General features: G+C 38.2%; 1 protein-coding gene across 2 annotated transcripts in view; it reads left to right on the top strand.

Annotated features, from left to right (window-relative positions):
• LOC108695777 (zinc finger SWIM domain-containing protein 6) overlaps nucleotides 1–23,260 on the top strand; it is an 82,146-nt gene that overhangs the window by 38,343 nt on the left and 20,543 nt on the right. For both annotated transcript variants that reach the window (XM_018224746.2, XM_041569192.1), the window contains exons 2-4: nucleotides 2,977–3,333; nucleotides 13,193–13,341; nucleotides 14,643–14,793. In XM_018224746.2, the coding sequence (XP_018080235.2) occupies nucleotides 2,977–3,333; nucleotides 13,193–13,341; nucleotides 14,643–14,793 (657 nt within the window). The remainder of the gene's footprint in view (nucleotides 1–2,976; nucleotides 3,334–13,192; nucleotides 13,342–14,642; nucleotides 14,794–23,260) is intronic.

The raw sequence follows: 23,260 nt of genomic DNA, 5'->3' as shown, positions 1-23,260 counted from the left end.
AGGGCAGAAAGAGAAGGGCTTGAAGGGTAATGAGACATGATGGTTAATTAGGCCCTCTGAACATTTTATATGGCTGCAAAACCTTTATTTGTGCTTAAAAGATTGGTTGCCTTTAAGAATCGTGCTGTTTTTTTGTTTGGTTTTTTTTTTGACTTACAGCTGTAAAAAAAAAAAAAAATTACATACTTTTTTTTCCTGTGTATTTCCAGAAGGACCATCTCCAAAACAGTATTTAGAATTGAATAAATATTTATAGTCAGCCAAATGATTAATTCTGCAGAGACAAGTAAAATAAGAGCTCCCACTTGTGTGCATAAATGCAAATACACAACAGGCTATACCTGAGATCCCAAGGAATGGCTAGGTGCAACAAATACAATTTTATAAATAGACAAAGGCTGCTGACACAGCACCATCAGATTGAATTGGTAGCTTATTGGGCCTCCAAACATAGATCTAGCTTATTAACATCCTCCTGATATTTGTTGGTAAATGTTAAAAATCCTGCTCAGTAACGACTGCATTGGTGTGGTGGTCCTGTTCCAGGGGGTCTGCAGGATTTTTTTTTATTATTATTGTTTTAAAACAAAACAAACCATCCCAAACAAAAATAATATACATATCTCAGTTGTGATTGGTTATAATAGCTGCAACTATGTTGGTGCAGATACAGCGTCATGTCAATAGCCGTTTTCAGTAACCGCAGTTAATGGTGCCTATAGGGAAATGAGGCTGTAAAGCAAAGAGGTATAGGGCATGTGTGTTCCTGGGAGTCTGGGTCGCACCAGTCCCCCACACTTTGTCAGTTTGTCTGGTGCCCCTCTTTCATACATCAAGGAAGAGCTGTGTCTATCGGACGTCTCCAGAAGGGTGTGGTAGGAGGGGTATTAACCCATCCAGTGCATAATGATTTTTTTTTTTTTTTTTGGCGTAGAACATTAGGGAGCGTAACAGAGTTCTGGCCACGTTGGTAGGTATTAGTTCGTCAATCACTCCCAGGAGGCATACCACCGGGCCAACTATTTGTGGTGTGCCCAGTTCGGTGGATAGGGTCTCCATTACCTTGGTCCAGAATAACTGCACCAGGGGGTAGAACCAGATCATATAGATAGGGGGTCTGCATTTTTAAGGCGATGCAGAGTAATTAATGTATAGGAGTTGTCTTGTAACCTTTACACATGCACAGTTTTAGTGCCGCAGAAAGGAAAATGAGGGCAGTTTGAGCCCTCCTCAACCTTCTGATAACAGCGGAAAATATCACATCTTTCCTTCTATTAAGGTTTGAACTTTTACACCGGTGTTTGTCTGGTTGCATGACCTTTCCAACAAGAGAGCTGTGTTTCCACTTTAACTGGAAAACATCAGCAAACCATGTGATTGGTTCAGTATGCTGTAACTGTTGCTAAAATACAGATGCGGGTCCATCGGGCTCAACATTGTCCAAATGGTTCCTACCCAAGTGCTAGTTTGTCATTGGAAAGCATGTATTAAAGTTTTTATAGGGCAAGTAGAATGCAATGGTAGCTGCCCTGTCCATGTAAACTAATTTTATTGTTCTATAAATGTATCGTTACACACAGTCAGGGATTATTAAACCTTATTCATCTAATTTGTTTCTATCAGGGGTAATGATGATATTTATTTATTTTTTGTCCCTTCTGATACTGAATCAACGATCCATTGTACTGTGCTGTGATAAAAATGGCACAATGCTGACCTGGCTTTGCCAAGTAGTTGAGTTAACCATCTCTCAGACATCCCTTTATTTCTGGGAAGGCCAAACTGATGTAAAGTGTAAAACTATTTCTTGTTGTATCTTATAGTACATTTATGATGAGATATTTTAGTGCAAGACATAGCTGTGCAATATAAACTTTCTTTATAGTCCACTATCCCCCCCATTTACTGTGAATGTGCCCACTCCCCTTTTTTCCAATCAATGTGTTACACTTTAAGGCCCAATTATCAAAGGTCAAATTTCGAATTCATGTGAATCTTGTTTAATTTGAATAAATTCACAATTCGGTTGGGAGGTTAAGAAAAAATCAAATGTCTAATATTCGATCTAATATGGATCCGATACGAATAGTTTTTCTCCCGAAAAAACAAAAAACACTCGAATATCAGACCATTAACATCTCCAAATGGCTCAACGGACCTCTGCCATTGACTTGTACATGAACGCGACATGTTTTAGGTGGCGAATATTCAATTAGGACTGTTTCCATGGTCGAGATGTTATAAATCTCGCATTTGAATTTACATTCAAATAGAGGGATTAAAATTTGAATGTGTGAATTTTGAAACGTATTCGACCCTTGATAAATCTGCCCCCTTGTGTTTTATACCCCTTCACTTCTTAGATTGTAAACTCTATTGAGCCGAGCCTTCTCTTTCTCTTGTGTCAACATTTATTTGTAATCTGTATGTTTTAGGGATGATCCGAATCCACAATTTTGCATTAGGCCGAACCCACTATTCCTTCGCAAAAGATTCGGCTGAATATCGAAGCGAATCTGAATCCTAATTTGCATATGCAAATTAAGGATGGGAAGGGGAAAACATTTTTTGCTTCCTTGTTTTGTGACAAAAAGTCACACAATGCAAATTACTAAGATATGCAAATTAGAGTTCAGTTTCGGTTCTGTATTCGGCCAAGGATTTGTTGGTTCGGCCGAATCCAAAATAATGGATTCGGTGCATCCCTAGTTCTGACTGCTGACACAATAAAGCAGAAACTGGATTTAGAAGAGAAACTACTTGGTTCCAACCAGGGGCTTGAAAGGCAGAAACAAATGTTGATTGCAATTGCATTTACAAATTACTTTTAAACCATTGAAAACGTCATGATGCATTAATTATTCTTTCATTATGGAATAAATGGTTTTATGTTTATGAATTATAAAACCTCTCTATTAAATATCTGGGTATTTTTTTTTAATTATTTTTTTTTCCCGTTTGTGTCTTCACTGTCAGGTTTTCACTTGAGCGGCACAGTGACGGAGCCCGCCATGCAGTCGGAGCCAGGAACAGTTTGCAATGTAGCAATCAGTTTTGATCGTTGCAAGATTACCTCAGTGACCTGCAGCTGTGGAAACAAGGACATCTTTTATTGCGCCCATGTTGTGGCACTCTCCTTATACCGCATCCGCAAGCCTGACCAGGTCAAACTGCATCTTCCTATTTCAGAGACCCTCTTTCAAATGAACAGAGACCAGCTGCAGAAATTTGTACAGTATTTGATCACAGTTCACCACACCGAGGTTTTGCCAACGGCTCAGAAGTTAGCAGATGAGATTCTGTCGCAGAACTCTGAAATCAATCAAGTTCACGGTGAGTGGTGCTTCACGTGGAGGTGACCTGGGGGATTTTACGTTTAGTTGCCCTTGGTTTTCTTATGCATTTTGCATTTGGTAATTATTCATTACAATTGCCAAAACTTATGGTCGACACAAGCCAAATTAATTGCAGTAATGTTAAGAGGGGGTATAACTGTCTCTTTAAAGGGCAACTATTTCGAAAATGGAAATTTTATATAAGCTTCTTCATACTGAAGTAAGGAACTTTCTAAATACAATCAATTAAAAAGTCTGCATTGTTTCTGAAATAATCAAGTTTATATTCACTATTCTTCTCTCAGCATCTGTTTCTTTTCATTCTGTCTTCATGTAGCAGTTGGGTGTCCGATGAATGATCCAATATATCTTATAGGGAGGCTCCCATTCCTAGCAGATGAATTAGAGCTCACTCAAATAACGGATTCCAGTACAAACAAAATCTAACAAAATAACTGCCTTTTGCACAAATTCTACATGTAGAGAGACCGGATTTCTGGTGATTTTAAGAGGGAGCTCTAATACATCTTCTAGGCAAAAGTAGCCCCCCCCCCCTATAACATATATTGGATCATTCATCTGACACCAAACTCCTGAATGAAGACGGAATGAGGAGAAACAGATAATGAGAGAGGAATAGTGAAGATAAACTTGATTATTTCAGAAAAGGTACATCGTTTTAATTTGATTGTATTTAGAAAGTTTCTTATTTCAGTGTGCAGAAGCTAATATTACATTTTCATTTTCGTGATAGTTCCCCTTTAAATACATAAATCCGCAGTGCACCTCAATGTAACATTGGTTATATAGGACATACACATGGGAAATTAGACGTGGTGCAAAATAGGAGACCTTGGGGTGCAAAGAGTGAAATCTCATAGAAGTAGTATTGACAGTACAAAGAGATAAAGGAACATCAAAGTTGTTTTGGGAAGTTCAAAGAGAACTGTTAAGGGAGTAAGAAAGAATAAAACGGTACAAGTGATTTGTAAAGTATCGTCTTTTTCTGACAAGTGAAAGTTTGCCCATTGAATCTGGTTGAGGACATGAACTAAAATGGTGATCAATAAATGATGCATGTTCTTCATTTATAAGTGATTCTGACACTTAAACCAATGTGCTGACCATGGATTGTACAGGAAAATAATACAAATTCCCCTTTTAGATTTGACCGTGTCAACAAGCCTATTGACTGATTTTAAGCCATACTCCCTAACGTATATCTGGTTGGGGATTGTTTTAGACACACTGATTGCAGATCAGATCTGACATTTTATTTGCTGATGTACCATGCTGGAGGTATGGGGAAAGATTCTATATGCAAGTCACCTAGTGACCAATCCATTCTGTATCTGCTAATATATTTGGCAGAGGTATATTTGTAATTAATATTTGCGGATTATGGATCTTTGTATAATTTGGATCTACATCCCTTAAAGGAGAATGAAAGGTACATTTTAATACTTCTCTAAGGGGCAGATTTATCAAGGGTCGAATTTCGAAGTTAAATATACTTCGAAATTTGACCATCAAATTAAAATACATCGAATTCTAACTCTTTTTTTATCGAATTTGGCTATTCTGCGGTCGAAATAAAATCGAACGATTAAATCCTTCGAATCTAACTATTTTATCGTGTGATCGAACGATTTTTACTTTGACTGCAAAAACTTAGAGAAATGCTGTAGAAGGTCCCCATAGGCTAACATAGCACTTCGGCAGGTTTAATTTGGCGAAGTATTGATGTCGAAGTTTTTTTTAAAGAGACAGTACTTAGATTATCGAATATTCAAACTATTTTTACTTCACGTCGAAGTAAATTCGAAGTAGTAGTATCCTATTCGATGGTCGAAGTATCCAAAAATTACTTGGAAATTTTTTATTTTGAAAATTCACTTCGACCCTTGATAAATCTCCCCCATAGTGTTGTTTTGGCGCACCCCTCCTGGACTGCTACACTTTCACTGTCCAATTCTGTCCCCCGCACTTGCACTGTGCTTTTGTCCCCTAACTGTCTTTGCGGCCGCCATGTTGGCCGTCTACGCATCACATCCCGTGTCTCCCTCTGTCAAGTTCGCATGCGCCAAATTGAATCCTCCCCCATGACCGCTCGCATCACACACACAAACAATCCCAAGGCATATTGTTTGCATTGCTGCATTGACTCGCGCAACATGACCAGTTTACCCTGATACAGCGATTGTGATGGGCGAATAAATTAGATTTCACAGCGAATTTCTGAATGTCGTCGCCACTGTAAAAAAAAAAAAAAATGCTGCTCACATCAAAATCGCTGCATGTCAACACTATTCAGACGTCCATTGGCTTTAACGCTAGTGTCAAAATCGACACAAGCGACTTTTTGGATGCGCGTCAATTTAGATTTTCACAGATTTTTCGAATTTTTCGTTTTCGCTGATTTTGCAGGAAATTGGTGAATTTTTCGGCAAAGCGAAATGGGAGAAATTCGCCTATCACTGGTTTTAGATACCGAGGGATGTCTTTGAAATTACGTGCACTTGTCAATATTTTTTACGATTTTGGAATACAGCTAAAGGCAAAAATATATAGAGGCACAATTCTTGTAAGTAGCTTTCCAAAATGTGGACTATATATACAACTTTATTTGATTTTTACCTTTCCTTCTCCTTTAAGTCTTCTAGAAAATCATTTAAATGTTATAACAAACTCAATAGGTTGGTTATGCCTCCCATAAGGGTTCATTCTATCTTGGTTTGGATCAAGTACAAGGTACAGTACTGTTTTATTACAGAGAAAAAGGAAATAGTTTATAAAAATTAATCATTTGGATAGAATGGAGTCTATGGGAGACATCCTTCCTTTAATTCGGATAACTTGTTTCCAGATAACAGATTCCATACCTGTACTTGGGACATTAAGTGAAACCCAAATGCACAGTGACACACTCCTAGTTCTATTGAAAGTGTCCAAGAAGTTTCTGTATGTTCTCCCATGAACTCGGCAAGGATGCAAATGTTCAAACATGTATCAGCTAAGCGTACAGTTCAGGATTCCCATTTTGTTTACAGTCTACTTTGCTAGCTATAGGATAGATTACTCTCATCTGCTCTGGTAACCACCTTATATGCTTTGGGCTGCTTCAGTATGTATTTTTAATTTTGCATTAAATACCAGTTTCGCGTTGGCACTCATTCCCAGCTTACCTTTTTGGTGTAAATTCTAATTTGATTGGGTTTATATTGAACAAAATTTTGGAAAGCATTTGAGTTAAGACACCCAAATGTAAAATGCACCATTGAGACGGATTCAGCTGAAATTAGCCTGAAAGCTGTTGGTTTATTTTCAAGTTTGGTGGGTCCAGCACAGGATGACGTGGCTTAGAAATAAACAACCCAGTCTGTGATGTCAGCTGATGGGCTCAAGGTTTAAAGGCTGAGTTATGACCATTACCTGACAGCTTGTTCTTCAAGTGCTGGGAACTGTTGCACCTATGCCCGACCAGAAAAACTGCAGCTATTTTCAGATTAAACTGTCCAATGTTCTAGACATAGTGATTGATATATTCATTTGTAAAGTGAGAAGTTCCTTTTAGTGGATGCTTTTTTTTATTTTACTGTGTAATTACTACCCCCTGCAATGGAACACTGGATGGCGTACATTCAAATAAATGCTTATGGGATAGTTTGAATGTCAATCCAATTTTACTGGGACCAGAATATACATCTCTTATTCAAATTAATGCCTGGTTGCTAGGGTAATTTGGTCCCTAGTTACCAGATTGCTTAAAATGAAGAGCTGCTGAATAAAAAGCTAAATAACTCAAAAACCTTAAATAGAAAAATGAAAACAAATTACAAATTCTCAGAATTCTCAGAATATCACTCTCTACGTCATACTTAAAGTTATCTCAAAGATGAATAACCCCTTTAATGACAATATACATGTCTTGATTCCAAAATTGGCCTCCAAACCAGGAACAGAAAAATGAGCAACATCAAAACGTAGTGGGTGGTCAACAAGTTGCTTGCAAGCCAAGGGTATCACAGCTTTAAATTGAAAGTGTTGCAAGTAATTAAAATGCACTGGTAAAACTGTGGCCTAACTGGCAAGCAGTCCATATGTGACATATGTAACAACCATAGCCCTTGCTGTGCAGCCCTCATCACATTGTTTTTCATACTTGTGTAACTCCCCAACCCTTTCTACACTTGTGTCTCATGATAATAATGTTATGGAGGACCTCCACTTTAAAGGAACAGTTCAGTATAAAAATAAAAACTGGGTAAATAGGCTGTGCAAAATAAAAAACGTTTTCTAATATAGATAGGCAAAAATGTAATGTATAAAGGCTGGAGTAACCGGATGTCTAACGTAACGGAACAGAACACTACTTCCTGCTTTTCAGCTCTCTAACTCCGAGTTAAGGTCCCCATAGACGCAAAGATTTTTCTTTGACAACGACCGATTTTAGCGAATTTCGACCAATCCGTCAAACTATCGTGAAGTTAGTGGGATTCGAACGATTGTACATCTTGCGATTTTCCGACATCTGTCAGAAAATTGATCGGCCAGGTTAAAAATCTTTATTGGTCCCAGTGCAATCTATCTATGTTTGCAGGGCCAAGCCGGCAGCTACCCTTCAGTTTTGCTGGCAATATCGCCTGAAATGGTCTTTTTAGTTAATGGACAAATTGTACATCTAAATGATCGTTTCAAGATAATTGTGGTCTCACGATAAAGAAAAGATCTTTTAAAGATCTTTACATCTACGGCCAGCTTTAACCAGGGACTATAAGGGGGGTCACATGGGACATAACTGTTCAGTGAGTTTGCAATTGATCCTCGGCATTCAGCTCAGATTGAAAAGCAATAGTTATGACCCATTTGGCCCCCTCAAGTCTCTGGTTACTGCCTGGTGGAAACCAAGAGAGATGAAAAGCAGGAAGGAGTGTTCTGTTCTGTTCTGTTACACTTCCAGTCTTTATACATTACATTTTTGACTAACTATATTAGAAACATTTTTTATTTTTCACAGCCTATTTACCCAGTAAGTAAGCACAGGCCTATATATGGTGCAAATGCAGCCAAAGATTGTACATCCATCTGCCCCCGGATTTTACCGTGGTTATGTAAATACAAAAAGTGGGATAACATTCGGATTATCTAATTTTCTAAAAAGATTGTCAAGGACCATATGCCGCTCACCATACAGCACTATTTGGTCCGGGTGCCTCCAGCCCCGGACCCTTCGTTTAAGCCTTGGGGCCGGTACGATCCACCCAATCTCCCCATAAACGGGGAAAAGTATATGAAAAGGTAAAAAGACTTAAAAAAGTCTTACCCCAGCATCGATGTGACCCTGGTGCCGCTGCCCGAGTCGGACACTAAGAGGAACGTAATCTGAACATCAACCATTTCGGCAGCACACTCTGGAACCACATTGAAGAACCGTACTATTTCCAGATCCTAGACCTCGGACGCTATGTTTGTATATCAGAAGTGTAAATGAAAATAAAGATTGTCAGCTTTTACCTGTGATCTGGAAGTAACACTGTTTTTCAATGTGGTTCCAGAGTGCGCTGCAGAAACGGTTGATGCTCCGCCAAAGATCGCCTGATTATTGAAACATGGGCCAAATTTTAAATAAGCCAGTTTCATTTAACCATACGGTGCCCAAATCAGCTAGAGAGCATTTTGTTTGGTTTAACGTACAAACAAGCGGGTCCTTGCATGTATGGTCTTTGACTGGGTCCCTAGGAGTTTAATACTGTTGGATGAACCTGTGTTGGTGGCTTGTACCTTTCACACCTGCTTAGCTGGGGAATTCTTTTTCTCTTGTAAATGTGAATTGCTGTGCCTAGTTGTTTAGGGATTTTTTTTTTCTGTCCATGGTTCCATTTAAAGCAGAAACGTCTAGTGCATTTGTTGGTAATTCTAGAACATAGGGGACCTTTTTTTCGTAATTCTCTAGATAATGAACTAATTGGCATTGTCAGTAAGCCCACTCCACGTGGAGTAAGCCTGTATATGCCCCAATGCATGCTCCATGGAAACCTTCAATTAAAGCCTAGCACCATGTGGCAGGATCAGAAAAAGAGATTTCAATGTGGCCCCTTAATGGTTTCTCTGTCATAATGAAATATTTAGCATATTTATAGCAAAGGAAGGTGAATCCTTATTGGTCGGAATAAACCCAATCCAGTTATTGTGGCCCTTATTCACTAAGGATGTCACTTAAAGTGATACTTACACTAAACTACTTTTTAAAATATGAATGTACATTAAACGTTACCTATAGGTCACGTTGATCATTTGATTGTTTTTGTAAGTAATTTGTTAGTTGAAGTTTCTAAACCTGACTGTTTTGCCGACCTGACTGTCCCATCTCAGCCTGTCAGAGTCTCTAATGCTAACGGATTCCTGCTACACAAATATGGCAGGCCCCTCATAGAGGAACGTGGGACACCAGTTAATGTAAAAGCATTGTGCAAATACTTTATGGCAAAGTTACAAGTTGCTTTTAAAGGCAAGATTATGATAGATGTAAAAAAAGCGTTTAATTTCTGGTGTCAATATCCCTTTAAGTTCTTATAGATACAGGAAGTGCTGTTTAGTAAAACCAAATTAGAAGGGGGGAACATTAGAAGTGGCCTTGGAGTTCACATTTTATTGTAAGTTCTTTTTTTTTTTTTTTTTTTTTTTTTCGTCAGCAGGGCCCTCTTTACCTTGTTATTGCCTGTAGTTTTTATGTAATTTGTATGTTCAGTGTATACATCCATTTATTGTACAGGTATGGGACCTGTCATCCAAAATGCTCGGGACCTGAGGTTTTCCAGATAACTGATCTTTTTGTTATTTGGGTCTTCATACCTTAAATGTACTAGGAAATCGTGTAAACATTAGATAAACCAAATAGTTTTGTTTTTTTTAAAGTAATTAATTATATCTTAGTTTGGATCGCATACAAAGTACTTACTGTTTTATTATTACAGAGAAAAAGTAAATCATTCTTAAAAATGTGGATTATTTGATTATAATGAAGTCTATAGGAGAAGGCCTTTCCATTATTCAGAGCTTTCTGGATAATGGGTTTCCGGATAACAGGTCCCACACCTGTACTAGACATTTATGTAAACATTAAAGGGGTGGTTCACCTTTCAGTTAACTTTTAGTATGTTCTAGAATTGCCAATTCTAAGCAAATTTTCAATTGGGCAATTATTTATTTTTATAATTTTTTAATTATTTGCCGTTTTCTTCTCTTTCCAGTTTTCAAATGGGGGTCCGGGATCCTATTTAAAAACAAATGTTCTGTAAAGCTACAAATGTTCAATTATTGCTCTTTTTTATTACTACGCTTTCTATTCAGGTTCTCTCCTATTCATATTCCAGTCTCTTATTCAAATCAATGCATGGTAGCTAGGGTAATTCGGACCCTAGAAACCAGATTGCTGAAATTGCAACCTGGAGAGCTGCTGAATAAAAATCTAAACTACCACCAATAATACAAAATGAAAGTCAATAGCAAATTGTCTATGAATATCACTCTCTACACCATACTAAAAGTTAATTCAAAGGCGAACAACCCTTTAATTTGATTTTTAGCAAAAACTGTGTTCCAAATTATGGAAAGACCCTTCTTCAGAAAACCTCAGCTCCTGATCATCCGGGATAATAGATCCCATACTTGTATTTTACAACTTTGTGTATTCAATATTTATCTTAGTGTGTCTTCTTTCCCATCTATGAGTCTTTAAAGAGGTCACCAAATTCTAAGGGGATATCTTATACAGGTATAGAACCTGTTATCTAGAATGCTCGGGACCTGAGGTTTTCCGGATAATGGATCTTTCTGTAATTTGGATCTTCATACCTAAATTCTACTAGAAAATCATTTAATCATTAAATAATCTCAATGGGCTGGTTTTGCTTCCAATAAGGATTAATTATGCATTAGTTGGGACCAAGTACAAGCTACTGTTTTATTATTCGAGAAAAAGGAAATCATTTTTTAAAATTTGGATTGTTTGGATAAAATGGAATCTATGGCAGATGGCCTTTCCATAATTCAGAGCTTACTGGATAACGGATCCTGTACCAATAATATAAAACACTGGCCCTCCAGCTACTGAACTACAATTCTACAACAGCTAGAGCTTCTCTCTGGACATCTTAGTCGTGCCATATCGTAATTAATCTTGGTTGATGAGGCATTATTAAATTAGCGGTGTAACAGCTGCAAAGTATTTTTACAAATGTGCTAGCCATATTTACTGGATTTTATGAGCAGTGTTAAAAATGGATTGCAGGTACAGGTCTGTCACTGATCTTCATCTGTCCCTGATGTACTGGCGGCAATAGCAGGATAAAGTATGTCTCAGCCAACAAGGTGTTCAGCCAACTTTGCCCGGAGCCCCTGTTGTGGTTTTTTTTTTTTTTCACCCAACCTGTATAACATTTTCAGATGGGAGCTAATAAGGCAGGAAGAATGGCCTAATTATTCAGAGAGTGGAGTTGCTTGTTTAGCTGAACAGTAGTTCTTTGTTAGGAGTCTGCCTCTACCTTGGGGCTCATGAGCTCACTGCTCAGGTATTCTGTGAGTGATTTGGGCTCTGCTCAGCAGACACAGGTGTGTTGTACAACTATTGCTAATGCATGTCTAAAACCCTGTTAATCCATCAAACAAAGAGGAACACGTTACTACTAAGTAGGTCTTTATTTACATTACACTTTTTTTTTCTAATATACCGGTTTGTCTTCAGAGGTCAAAACTATAAAAAATTGAATAATGAAGCCCAATTTAAAAGTTGACTAGAATTGGCCAATCTATAACATGCTTAAAGGGGAACTAAAGTCTAAAATAGACTAATGCTAGAAATGCTGTATTTTGTATACTAAATATAAAGATGAACTTACTGCACCCGAAGCCTAATAAAACAAATTAATTATGCTTTCAAAGTTGGCTGCAGGGGGTCATCATCTTGTAACTTTGCAAGACCCCGACCACACACATGCTCAGTGTGGTCTGTCCTTCAGTTGGGAGGTTAAGCTTAGGGATCATTACAAAACAGCATAAGTCAAATAATTTCTGCCATAGAAGCCTATACAGCAAGACTGATTAATAATCAGAATATACAGACTGCACTGGGCCCTGTATTGTCATGTAATCATCAATGTGGAATTTATAGTTTTTGTATTGTTTAATACAAACTTTCTCCAACTCTGCAGAACCAGTGGCTGCAGCAAAATAATCCTTCAATGATAAACTGGGATTATCTGTTTAATTCTGGCTCCATGATGTATGTCTCTGGAGTTGGAAACAATAAAGTGGATGTAAAGGCAAAAATAAAATCCAATACAAATCTCTACACAGTCGCCGACTGATCCACAGGGAAACAAACAAAGCTGCTGTAGTTCTGCATGGCTGGGAAGTAAGGCAGGGGCTCCCCTGCTGTACATAAGTATGATTGTTGCCCTGCAGAGCAATTGGCAACCGTCTGACAATTCCTATCCACAGCAGTAAATAAAGGGGGAATTTCACTACATACAGTCAGGTTTCTTCTAAAAACTGTACACAGTTTGTAACTAAAGTATATTGGAGATAGGTTTCTTTTTCATTAAAGAAAGTGTGATTTTATTTTTTTGCCTTTACATCCCCTTTAAGCTTTATTTCTCCTGTAAGCAGGTATAAACGTTTATGTGGTAAATATTCACTTGTCTCCTGCTGTGTTATAATCTTACCTTCATCTATCCGGTATCTCGTCGTTTTCATACACAAAATCAATGCTGATCCTGTGAGCATGATTCCTGATTATTCTTAGATAAATTCAGTAAATAATTTGCATATTCATGAGATGTTTCTTAATATGTGTGCAGGTGCTCCAGACCCCACAGCCGGTGCTAGCATTGATGATGAAAACTGCTGGCATTTGGACGAAGAACAAGTCCAGGAACAGGTCAAGTTGTTCCTCTCCCAAGGAGGTTACCATGGATCAGGGAAGCAACTCAATTTGCTCTTTGCAAAGGTATGATCATATAATGCAGGACCCAACATTTGAAATAAGCATATGTATAAACCTGCAAGCCATGTTTTATGTCATGAAATCGAAAATACAGGGCAGAACTTTCTACATGTTTATAAAGACACATCTTACATCATGAATTCCATCGGGAAAGTACTGTTGCTTATATTTCAAAAGTGTGTATGCCAGACACAGAAATCTATGCAATTTTATATCACCCTGGTGCAAAATTTTTTTTTTAATTCAGTGAGAGTAGAATGTAAGAACTTTCTTAGAAACCAGGGTAGTTTTAAGAAAAGTTATCTGAAAGCCTGTTATTCAGAAAGAAACATGGCGGTACTATTTATGTGTTGACTGCAAATAAGTAAATAAAATCCATAGACTCTAAGACCTGTTATCCAGAATGTTTAGGATTTTCTGGATAACAGATCTTTACATAATTTGGATCTTCATACCTTAAGTCTACTAAAAAATCATGTGAACATTAGATAAATCCAATAGGCTGGTTTTGCTTCCAATAAGGATTAATTATATCTTAGTTGGGATCAAGTACAAGCTACTGTTTTATTACAGAGAAAAAGGAAATAATTATTTGATTATAATGGAGTCTATGGAAGACAGCCTTTCTGTAATTCTGACCTTTCTGGATAACGGGTTTCCGGATAATGGATCATATACCTGTATTTGAGTTCTACCATGACACCTGGAAGTACCAGAGCAGTTCTAAAGCTTAAGGCAGTTTGTATGAGTCCGCTTTCAACAATCAGTCTTCCTCAGTAGTAAATTGACTGAAGGTCTCTGGAGGCTCATTTGCACTTACTGGGATATGTCTGCTCTGTAGAAGGCATGTGACAATGAGCCTGAGCTGTCTCATATAGACTGTCTGACTTCGGAACATAGGCATCTATTTACTGCTATTGTTCCCAGGTTGTAAAATGCCTGTCATGTAGAGAGTAATTAAATATAAATATATATTCTTTTATTATGCAAAAATGCTACTTTTTGTTTGCTATAATTTTAGTACATGCTCTTTAAAATGTAAAACTAGGCATTAAAGATTGTTAATCAAAAAGGCTGCAAGAGAAAGCAGTTATCAATTGTGTGTTTTTGTTTAATAAAATTAAAGAATGCATATTTCTATTAAGCACAGCTTCCTCTACTACCATCCATATAAGATACATATTGCTTCTACAGTAGGCTGTCTGGTATCAGTCACATAGATGCATGCTTTTAATCTTAGCCCATTTACTGCTGCACCTCTCTGCTTGCTTGGTATCATAATGATCTTTGGTCATTTTTGGCAGGTGAGGGAAATGCTGAAGATGAGGGACTCCAATGGAGCTCGTATGTTAACATTAATTACGGAGCAGTTCATGGCTGATCCTCGGCTTTCCCTTTGGAGGCAACAAGGCACTGCAATGACTGACAAGTACAGGCAGCTCTGGGATGAACTAGGTAATTGATTTTATAAAATCTTATTTCATTTATAGCCGACCGATTTTGTTTGTAGGCTGGATTTTATTAAAGTGATGACAAACAACTAAGTCTCGTAGGTTGGCTGATGGCCACAAATCCCTTGGCAGTTGACAGCTGCTTCTGTGCTTTTTCAGCCTTTTCTACTATAAATAAATGCCATAGTGTTGGTTCAGTCCTTTTTTCCCATCCTTCATGTCGCCTAAAGCTTTCCTCCCAGTGACAGCTGATGAACATTATAACATTGCAATACTGTATGTTGAGATACAGTCCAGTAGTATCTGAATTTAGATTGTAGGAGCCTAGGTCAGGAATATCAAATGGCAATGCAGTTTTTGTAAACATCCAATCGACAGCATTTTATTCCTTTGGGTGGGCTTACTACAGAGGGCGTTGTACAGAATAGATCCAAATAACGCCAGGCCCAATAAACGTATCACTTTCTTGTTAAAGGGGTTGTTCGCCTTTGAGTTAACTTTTAGAATGATGAACTTTTAGAGAGTGATATTCTGAGAATTTGCAATTGGTTTTCATTTTTTATTTGTGTTTTTTGAGTTACTTGGCTTTTTATTCAGCAGCTCTCCAGTTTGCAATTTCAGGTCCAAACTACCCAAGCAACCATGCATTTGGATAAGGTACTATAATATGAATAGGAGAGGCCTCAATAGAAAGATAAGTAATAAAAAGTAGCAATAACAACACATTTGTAGCCTTACAGAGCATTTGTTTTTTGGATGGAGTCAGTGACCCCCATTTGAAAACTGGAAACAGTCAGAAGAAAAAGGCAAATACAAAAAAAAAAAAACTATAGAAAATAAATAATGAAGACCAGCTGAAAAGTTGCTTAGCATTAGCATTCTGTAACATACTAAAAGTTAACTGAAAGGTAGAATGGTTGATTGTGGAAGCTCATTTTGCAAACCCATAGCTTTCTGGTCACTGATGTTTCAGATATAGTTATCCAGCAGCGACACCCAGTCCTACAGTAATTACCTTGTTGGACCCCTGAGTGTAAAAACAGGACAAAAAAACAATCTCTGGGAAATCACGTGGGAGGCACCAGGACCTAAAAGTATTACACCTGGAAGAGTCTCAGATGTTCCAGTGTAAACTTCTCTGTTTTTCTGAGTTTATTGGCTTGTCATTATGTCTAAGAAATACATCCCCAGAGGATGGATTATGTGTAGTCTAGTCCCATGAGACAGCCTTGTAAACGGGGAAAATAGGTCTGGTAACTGCTGTTCTGGTTTCACCCCCAGTGGAGTGATCTTCACTGCATTATACAGTGATAACAGGCACAGCAATGTTCTCTCCAGCACTTTCAGAGAGAGTTGCAATGTGTATGGCCAGTGGGGAGGAATTAACACAGGCTGGCTTAAGAATAGTGTTAAATTTTAGTATCCATGTACAGGGTAAAAACTATGTCCTTAATTGGCGGCAAAAAGAATAGTGTAATAGCCTTCATTAAGTTATGGATTGTATTAAAGGGGAACTATCGCGAAAATTACAATTTATTATAAGCTTCAGCATACTGAAATAAGAAACTTTCTAAATACAATCAATTAAATATTCTGTACTGTTTCTGAAATAATCAAGTTTCTCGTCACTATCCCTCGCTCAGCATCTGTTTCTCCTCATTCTGTCTTCATGCAGCAGTTTGGTGTCAGATGAATGATCCAATATATCTTATAGGGGTCTCCTTTTGCCTAGAAGATGTATTGGAGCTCACTCTATTAAAATCACCAGACATCATGTCTCTCTACATGCAGGATTTGTGCAAAAGGCAGTTATTTTGTTAGAATCAGTTATTTGAGTGAGCTTTAATACATCTGCTAGGAAAGGGAGCCCCCCTATAAGAAATATTGGATCATTCATCTGACACCCAACTGCTGCATGAAGACAGAATGAAGAGAAACAGATGCTGCTGAGAGAGGAATAATGAACATAAACTTGATTATTTCAGAAACAATGCAGAATTTATAATTAGTTGTATTTAGAAAGTTTCTTATTTCAGTATGAGGAAGCTTATATTACATTTTTATTTTCGTGATAGTTCCCTTTTAATGAATGAAACAAATATTTCTCAAAAGATTTTTCAGCAAACAACTCCAATATTTGGGGTCCTTCAATAGACTGACCATTCTATTTCCCATCCTATCCTGTTTACTCTGGCCCTTTGTTTGACTGGCTACATGCATACCCCAAAGTGGTTTTGACCATTCTTTTTCCCTGCCTAGCTGGAAATTGCTCTTTAGATATTCTTACAGCTTAGCTTGAAGCGTTTATAGCCAAATGTGTTGCTCCAGTCTATTGGACCATCATGGTGGTTGAGAAAAGATATTTTGTGTATGTAATCAAACTGGAAACCAAGATTTCTTCTGTTTAAATATCTACTTTTGACCCGTGGGTCATCATTCTGTTATATATGATGTGTGGGGTTCTGCCAAACGCATTGTGGAAGGTGTAGGTGTAAAATTAGAATGTGTCGCTGGGCTGACTAGGAGAGACAGTGTCCTTTATTGCAAAAAGCCATTTGAAGAGATTCCCGGTTCAATGCCCGGCACATCAATCTATTCTGCTAGCACAAATGGGAAGGTGTCTGCAGGCCTTTATTTGAAGACTAACTCTCTTTAATGTGAGAAAGGAGAAACTCAGAAGACTGCTATGCTCTGCCAGATGCCTGACTGGACTGAATTTTGCTGGCAAATGGGAACTGCAAATTAATTGGTGTTTTCTGCTCACTCCTGGCTGTGAAATGAAATTGGAAGCCCTTTGGCCACACGGAGTACATAGGACCTGAATACAAATGTTACACGTCACCACTGGGATTCACTGGCGGACAATGGCATTCTCACAAACACCCCAATCATCTAAATATGGGGATTATATTCAGACTAAAAGCTCCGTTTGCAGTTTGCTGCAATTCATATGTTGGCTTAGCAATAGATAAGTGACAAATTAAATGGAAAAAGTAGCCATGTTATTCTTAACCTGTAATGCAAAACAACCTTTCATTGGTACTCTCATGCCATAAATGAATCATTATATACTTGTCAGCCTTAAAACAAGCGATAATTGGCGCAGCTACTGTTATCAAAGTGAGGCCATTCATTTGACAGTTTAATAAAGCTGAAATTGTTAAATTAAATCCCAGAAGCTTAATTTGATGGCAGCAGCCAGGTAAAAGAATTTGAGGCCAGCGTTTGTATCTGGGCGAGCTGACAAGTCCTAACAGCTTGTTAGCACATAGATTACTACTTGCAAAACCTCGTCTCTTTATGTAGGCCTGTTCTACAGAATTGTTTTTCTGGTCTAGTGCATGACTTTATGGTGCTATTTTTTTATGTTTCTTTTTTAAAAGGCTCGGTAAAACCTGCAAAATATCATGACCATATATAAATATCAGCCCATTTTTTTTTTAAGTATCTGTATGATGTTGGATTGTATTGGTTTGTATCTGGTATCTTCCTACTCTTAAGCAAAATATCTAATGGTACATACTTTTACATAGGATGTTAGTGCGTATTTGTGTTTAGAATAATTAAATCCCAATTTATAATATATCTAGGTGATTGCATGAGAACAAGTTTATTTTTTTGTGTGTGTGTCATGAAAGTCAGGGGTGACTGACAATTAGCATTTTTGAATATTAATGCTATACTTATCCCCCTTTATAGATCACTGGAAATGTGTTGATGTTGTGTTTTATTTTTCCAGTATTTATATGCTTTGAAACCCCACCAACCCAAACGGCTCATTAAAACCGACGGTGTAATTTCTTAACCCTGCGACCACAGATTAACATACTGGCAGGCCACCAGCATCTGTAGACCCAATGAAAGGTGCCCCGAATTTTCTGGGTACAAATATGGGATCTGTTATCTGGAGCCCTTATCCAGAAAGCTCCCAACTTACTGGAAGGCCATCTCCCATAAACTCCATTATAAGTAAATCATTCACATTTGAAAAAATTATTTATTTTTTCTCTGTAATAATAAATGGTACCTTGTACTTGATCCAAACTGATATATAATTAATCCTTATTTGATACAAAACAGTCTATTTAATGTTGAAATTATTTTTTTTATTTAGTAACTTAAGGGTTGTGACACATGGGCAGATTCAGGGAAATTTAGTCGCCTGGCGACTAATCACCTCTTTGTCTGGGCGACAATCTTCCCGAACTGCCTTTGCATTTCTTCCCGTCAGCTATAATGAAAAGTCTCCTGCGCTAAAGCACACGCGGCGCTTCGTTCTCCGAAGTCGCCCCAACTTGCCTCACGAGGAAACTTCTGGCAACTTCTGAAAACAAAGCGGGGAGATTGTCGCCCAGAAGAAGAGGCGATTAGTCGCCAGGTGACTAAATCTCCCCAAATCTGCCAGTGTGTCTCAACCCTAAAAGAGAACCCCCTTAATAACCCCCCCCCCCGGCAAATGCTCCTAACTCTTACTTACCCCTTCATGCAGATTCTGTCCATATAGTTCACGACAGCCATCTTATTCTCTTCAGTAATCTTTGGAATGAGACCGGCGAATTGCGCATGGCAGTTGGGGCAATTTTCTGTTCCGCGACAACTGCGCATGTGCCCGAAACCTGCGAAAATTGCAGAAGCGCCGGTCTCATTCCGAAGATTACTGAAACGGCTAAAGATGGTGCCCTTGAATTCCGCTGGACAGAATCTGCACGTAGGGGTAAGTAAAGAGTTAGGGGCATTTGCCCAGGGTGGTCAGCTAGGCTGGGGGGTTGGAGGGAGGGGGTGTAATTTTTCAAATTAAGGGTTTGTTTCTCCTTTAAGGTATGGGAATCCAAATTACGCAAAGATCCCTTATCTGGAAAACCTCTGGTCCCGTGCATACTGGATAACTGGTCCCATACCTGTACTAGCTGTTACAGGTTTGACATCCGCATTATTGCTTTCCTGAGTATATGCCACTATCCGTTCTTCTGGTGTTTTTAATATGGCAGTTCTGTGTTAATTTGCAATTATATTTAAGGCACATATTGTACCTTTAGAAATGCAGAGGGCTGTGTTTTTTGGGTTTTCTTTGAGAGGATTCTTACACCTACAGTATATATGTATGCCTAATAATACTGCGGCTGCTACTACTACTACTACTACTGATTTATTGTTCATTTTTTATTTGTGGAAAAAAATAATTGTAGTGTGTGCTTATTGTGATAGAGTTGGTGTCAAACACATTAGACATACAAGATACTCTATCCTGTGTTGGTTTTGTAGGATTTAAATATATGACCAATGTCCAAAAATGATCGAAGTTTTTAAAAAATAATTTTGGAGGAAGACCAACCTGAAAATGTATGGGAAACATACTATCTGAAGGGAATGCTTTTATTTCTAGTCCTTCCACACGCAATTTTCTTCCGTTTCTTTGGCTCCCAACCCCCCACTCGTAAATAGAATGCAATGCTCAGAAGAGCACGGACTGCCCCTTGCCATCAGAAATCTATTGCATTAATCAACCAGCCAGTGTGAAATGCATGGGGAGTGATTATACTATCATGCACAATACAATCAGCATGAAGCACTTGTCAAGACCAATACATCAACGTTTAATTCAGTAATAGAATGAATTGGAGCAAAATGAGACATTCTGTTCTTGTAAGAAACACAGCCCTTAGCACAGGTTCTTTGTGCGCCGTGCATTCAAGTCATTGTGATTTCACCCATTATCTGCTGTGGCGTCTTCTTGTTGTTGTTAGCCCCTTTTGCATCAAATTGCTTAACAAAACAACTGGATTTGCTCCGTGCCTTAAGGAAAACGTGTCCATAGGACCCCTGGAATTGCTTAATCTGCTCTAATGGGAAGGCATGAAAAACAAAAATGCAAGTGCAATGAATTTGTAACCGTTCCAGAACTTACAGGAACAGTAAATCTAGATATGGCTAGAGTGGCTGCCATTTCTTGCTCAGGAAGCTGTAACCAGAATTACCAATAGCAGGAAGTGATGACTGAACAGGTTCATGACTTCTGAATTGCTTCCTGGAAGTTTTATTTTCACACATTTTGGGCTAGAACATAAACTAAAAATTGTTAAGAACAGAACAACATTTTTCATCCTCCTGCTGTTAAAGATTAAAGAGATTTCTCTTGAGTTTTACAATTGCTATTTAAAATTTAAAAAAAAAAAGTTATGATGGGAAACTTGCAATGCGCAAAACTACAAAAATGTAGTTCATAACACGCAATCCTCAAAATTGCACCCATGAAAGATGGCAGCACAGGCTACGTTTTCTGCCCGTTATCTGGCACCAAACTGATTTTTTCCTTTTTTTTTTTTTTCTTTGTTGTGCCAGATCCGGAGCAATTCACCAGTCGGAATTAATATGTGATCAAGATTATTTTTGACTCTAAAAGTTTAGAAATGGTTGAATTACAGTCATCAGACTTTGAAAGACGTGTATTGTTAATAAATGAAAAATCGCCAGTGGGATGGCACTCGCAGCGCTTTGTTTTCCGAAGTCGCCGGGGTGACTTATCTCCCTGAATCTGCCTGTGTGCAATTACCCTTAAAAGCATTAACAGAATCAGCCATCACAACGTCACCTGGCAGTGTATTCCACAACCTCACTGTGAAGAACCCCCTACGTTGCTTCAAATTAAAGTTCTTTTCTTCTAGTCTAAAGGGGAGGCCTCTTGTACGGTGATTCTCTTTATGCGTAAAAAGGTCCCCTGCTATTTGTCTATAATGTCCTCTAATGTCCTTGTAAAGTGTAATCATGTCCCCTCGCAAGCGCCTTTTTTTTTTTTTTTTTAAAAGAAAACAACCCCAACCTTGACAGTCTACCCTCATAATTTGTCTTCCATCCTTCTAACCAGTTTAGTTGCACAATGGGGTATATTTATCAAAGAATGAAGTTAATAGTAAAGTTCGCCAATAGAGTGAAATTCCGCCACTCTCCATTCATTTCTATGGGATTTTTATAGTTGTATTTATCAAAGGGTGAACTTTCACTTTCACCCATTGATAAATACGCCTTTCAAAATCCCATAGAATTGAATTGAGAGCTGCGGAATTTCACTCTAGTGGCGGAACTTCACTCTTTTATAAATTTACCCCTTAGTCTCTGCACCCTCTCCAGCTCATTTATATCCCTCTAAAGGACTGGAGTCCAAAACTGCACTGCATACTCCAGATGAGGCCTCACCAGGGACCTATAAAGAGGCATAATTATGTTTTTATCCCTTGAGTTAATGCCCTTTTTTATGCAAGACAGAACTTTATTTGCTTTAGTAGCCACAGAATGACACTGCCCAGAATTAGACTAAACGTGTTATCTACAAAGACCCCTAGATCCTTCTCATTTAAGGAAACTCCCAACACACTGCCATTTAGTGGATAACTTGCATTTATAGTATTTTTGCAAATGTGCTAAACCTTAGATTTATCAACCTTGAACTTAATTTTCCAGTTTGCTGCCCAGTTTTCAAACTTAAATAAATCACAAATCGCTCTACAGAGTGTAAAATAGCAAAGTCGGGGGGGGGGTTTAATGATCGATCAATCCATTTTGCTCGTGCATATAGGTGGCCAGGTAGGGCAGACATTTCCAGTGTTGGCCATGCAAGTAGATATTTACATGTAAGGCTAGCTAAACCAGAACTCCAGGGCGTCTTTCCCAAACAAAGTGAATAATCAGACATATGAATAGACACAGTCCTTAAAGGGATTCTGTCATGATTTTTATGATGTCATTTTTATTTCTAAGTTACACTGCAAACAATTAGGGATGCACCAAATCCAGAATTCAGCCTTTTTCAGAAGGATACGTCCTAATCCTTGTGTGTGGCCTAACAGAATCTGAATCTTAATTTGCATATGATAATTAGGTGTGGGAAGGGAAATTGTGTCTTTTCATCTCAAAAAGGAAGTCTTTTCCAACTTTTTCCTTTCCTTTTTTTCTTAATTTGCATATGCGGATTCGGTTCGGTATTCGGCCGAATCTTTCACAAAGAATTTGGGGATTCGGCCGAATCCCAAACAGCAGATTCGGTGCATCCCTACAAATAATTCACTTTACAATATAAAATGTAATTCCTGAACCAGCAAGTGTATTTTTTTTAGTTATAATATTGGTGTGTAGGCACCATCTCAGGTCATTTTGCCTGGTCATGTGCTTTCAGAAAGAGCCAGCTCTTGGAACTGGTTTCTGGCAGGCTATTGTTTCTCCTACTGAATATAACTGAATGTGATGCAGTGGGACCTGGATTTTACTATTGAGTGCTGTTGTTAGGCAGCTGTTATCTTGTGTTAGGGAGCTGTTATCTGGTCACCTTCCCATTGTTCTGCTGATGGACTGCTGGGGAGGAAAGGGAGGGGTGATATCACTCCAACTTGTAGTACAGCAATAAGAGTGACTGAAGTTTATCAGAGCACAAGTCACATGACTGGGGCATCTGGGGAAACTGACAATATGTCTAGCCCCAT

This window comes from Xenopus laevis, chromosome 1L (genome assembly GCF_017654675.1).
Source record: "Xenopus laevis strain J_2021 chromosome 1L, Xenopus_laevis_v10.1, whole genome shotgun sequence".
NCBI lineage: Eukaryota > Metazoa > Chordata > Amphibia > Anura > Pipidae > Xenopus > Xenopus laevis.
Note: the sequence above shows the minus strand (reverse complement) of the source record. Positions and strands in the feature narration are given on the sequence as shown.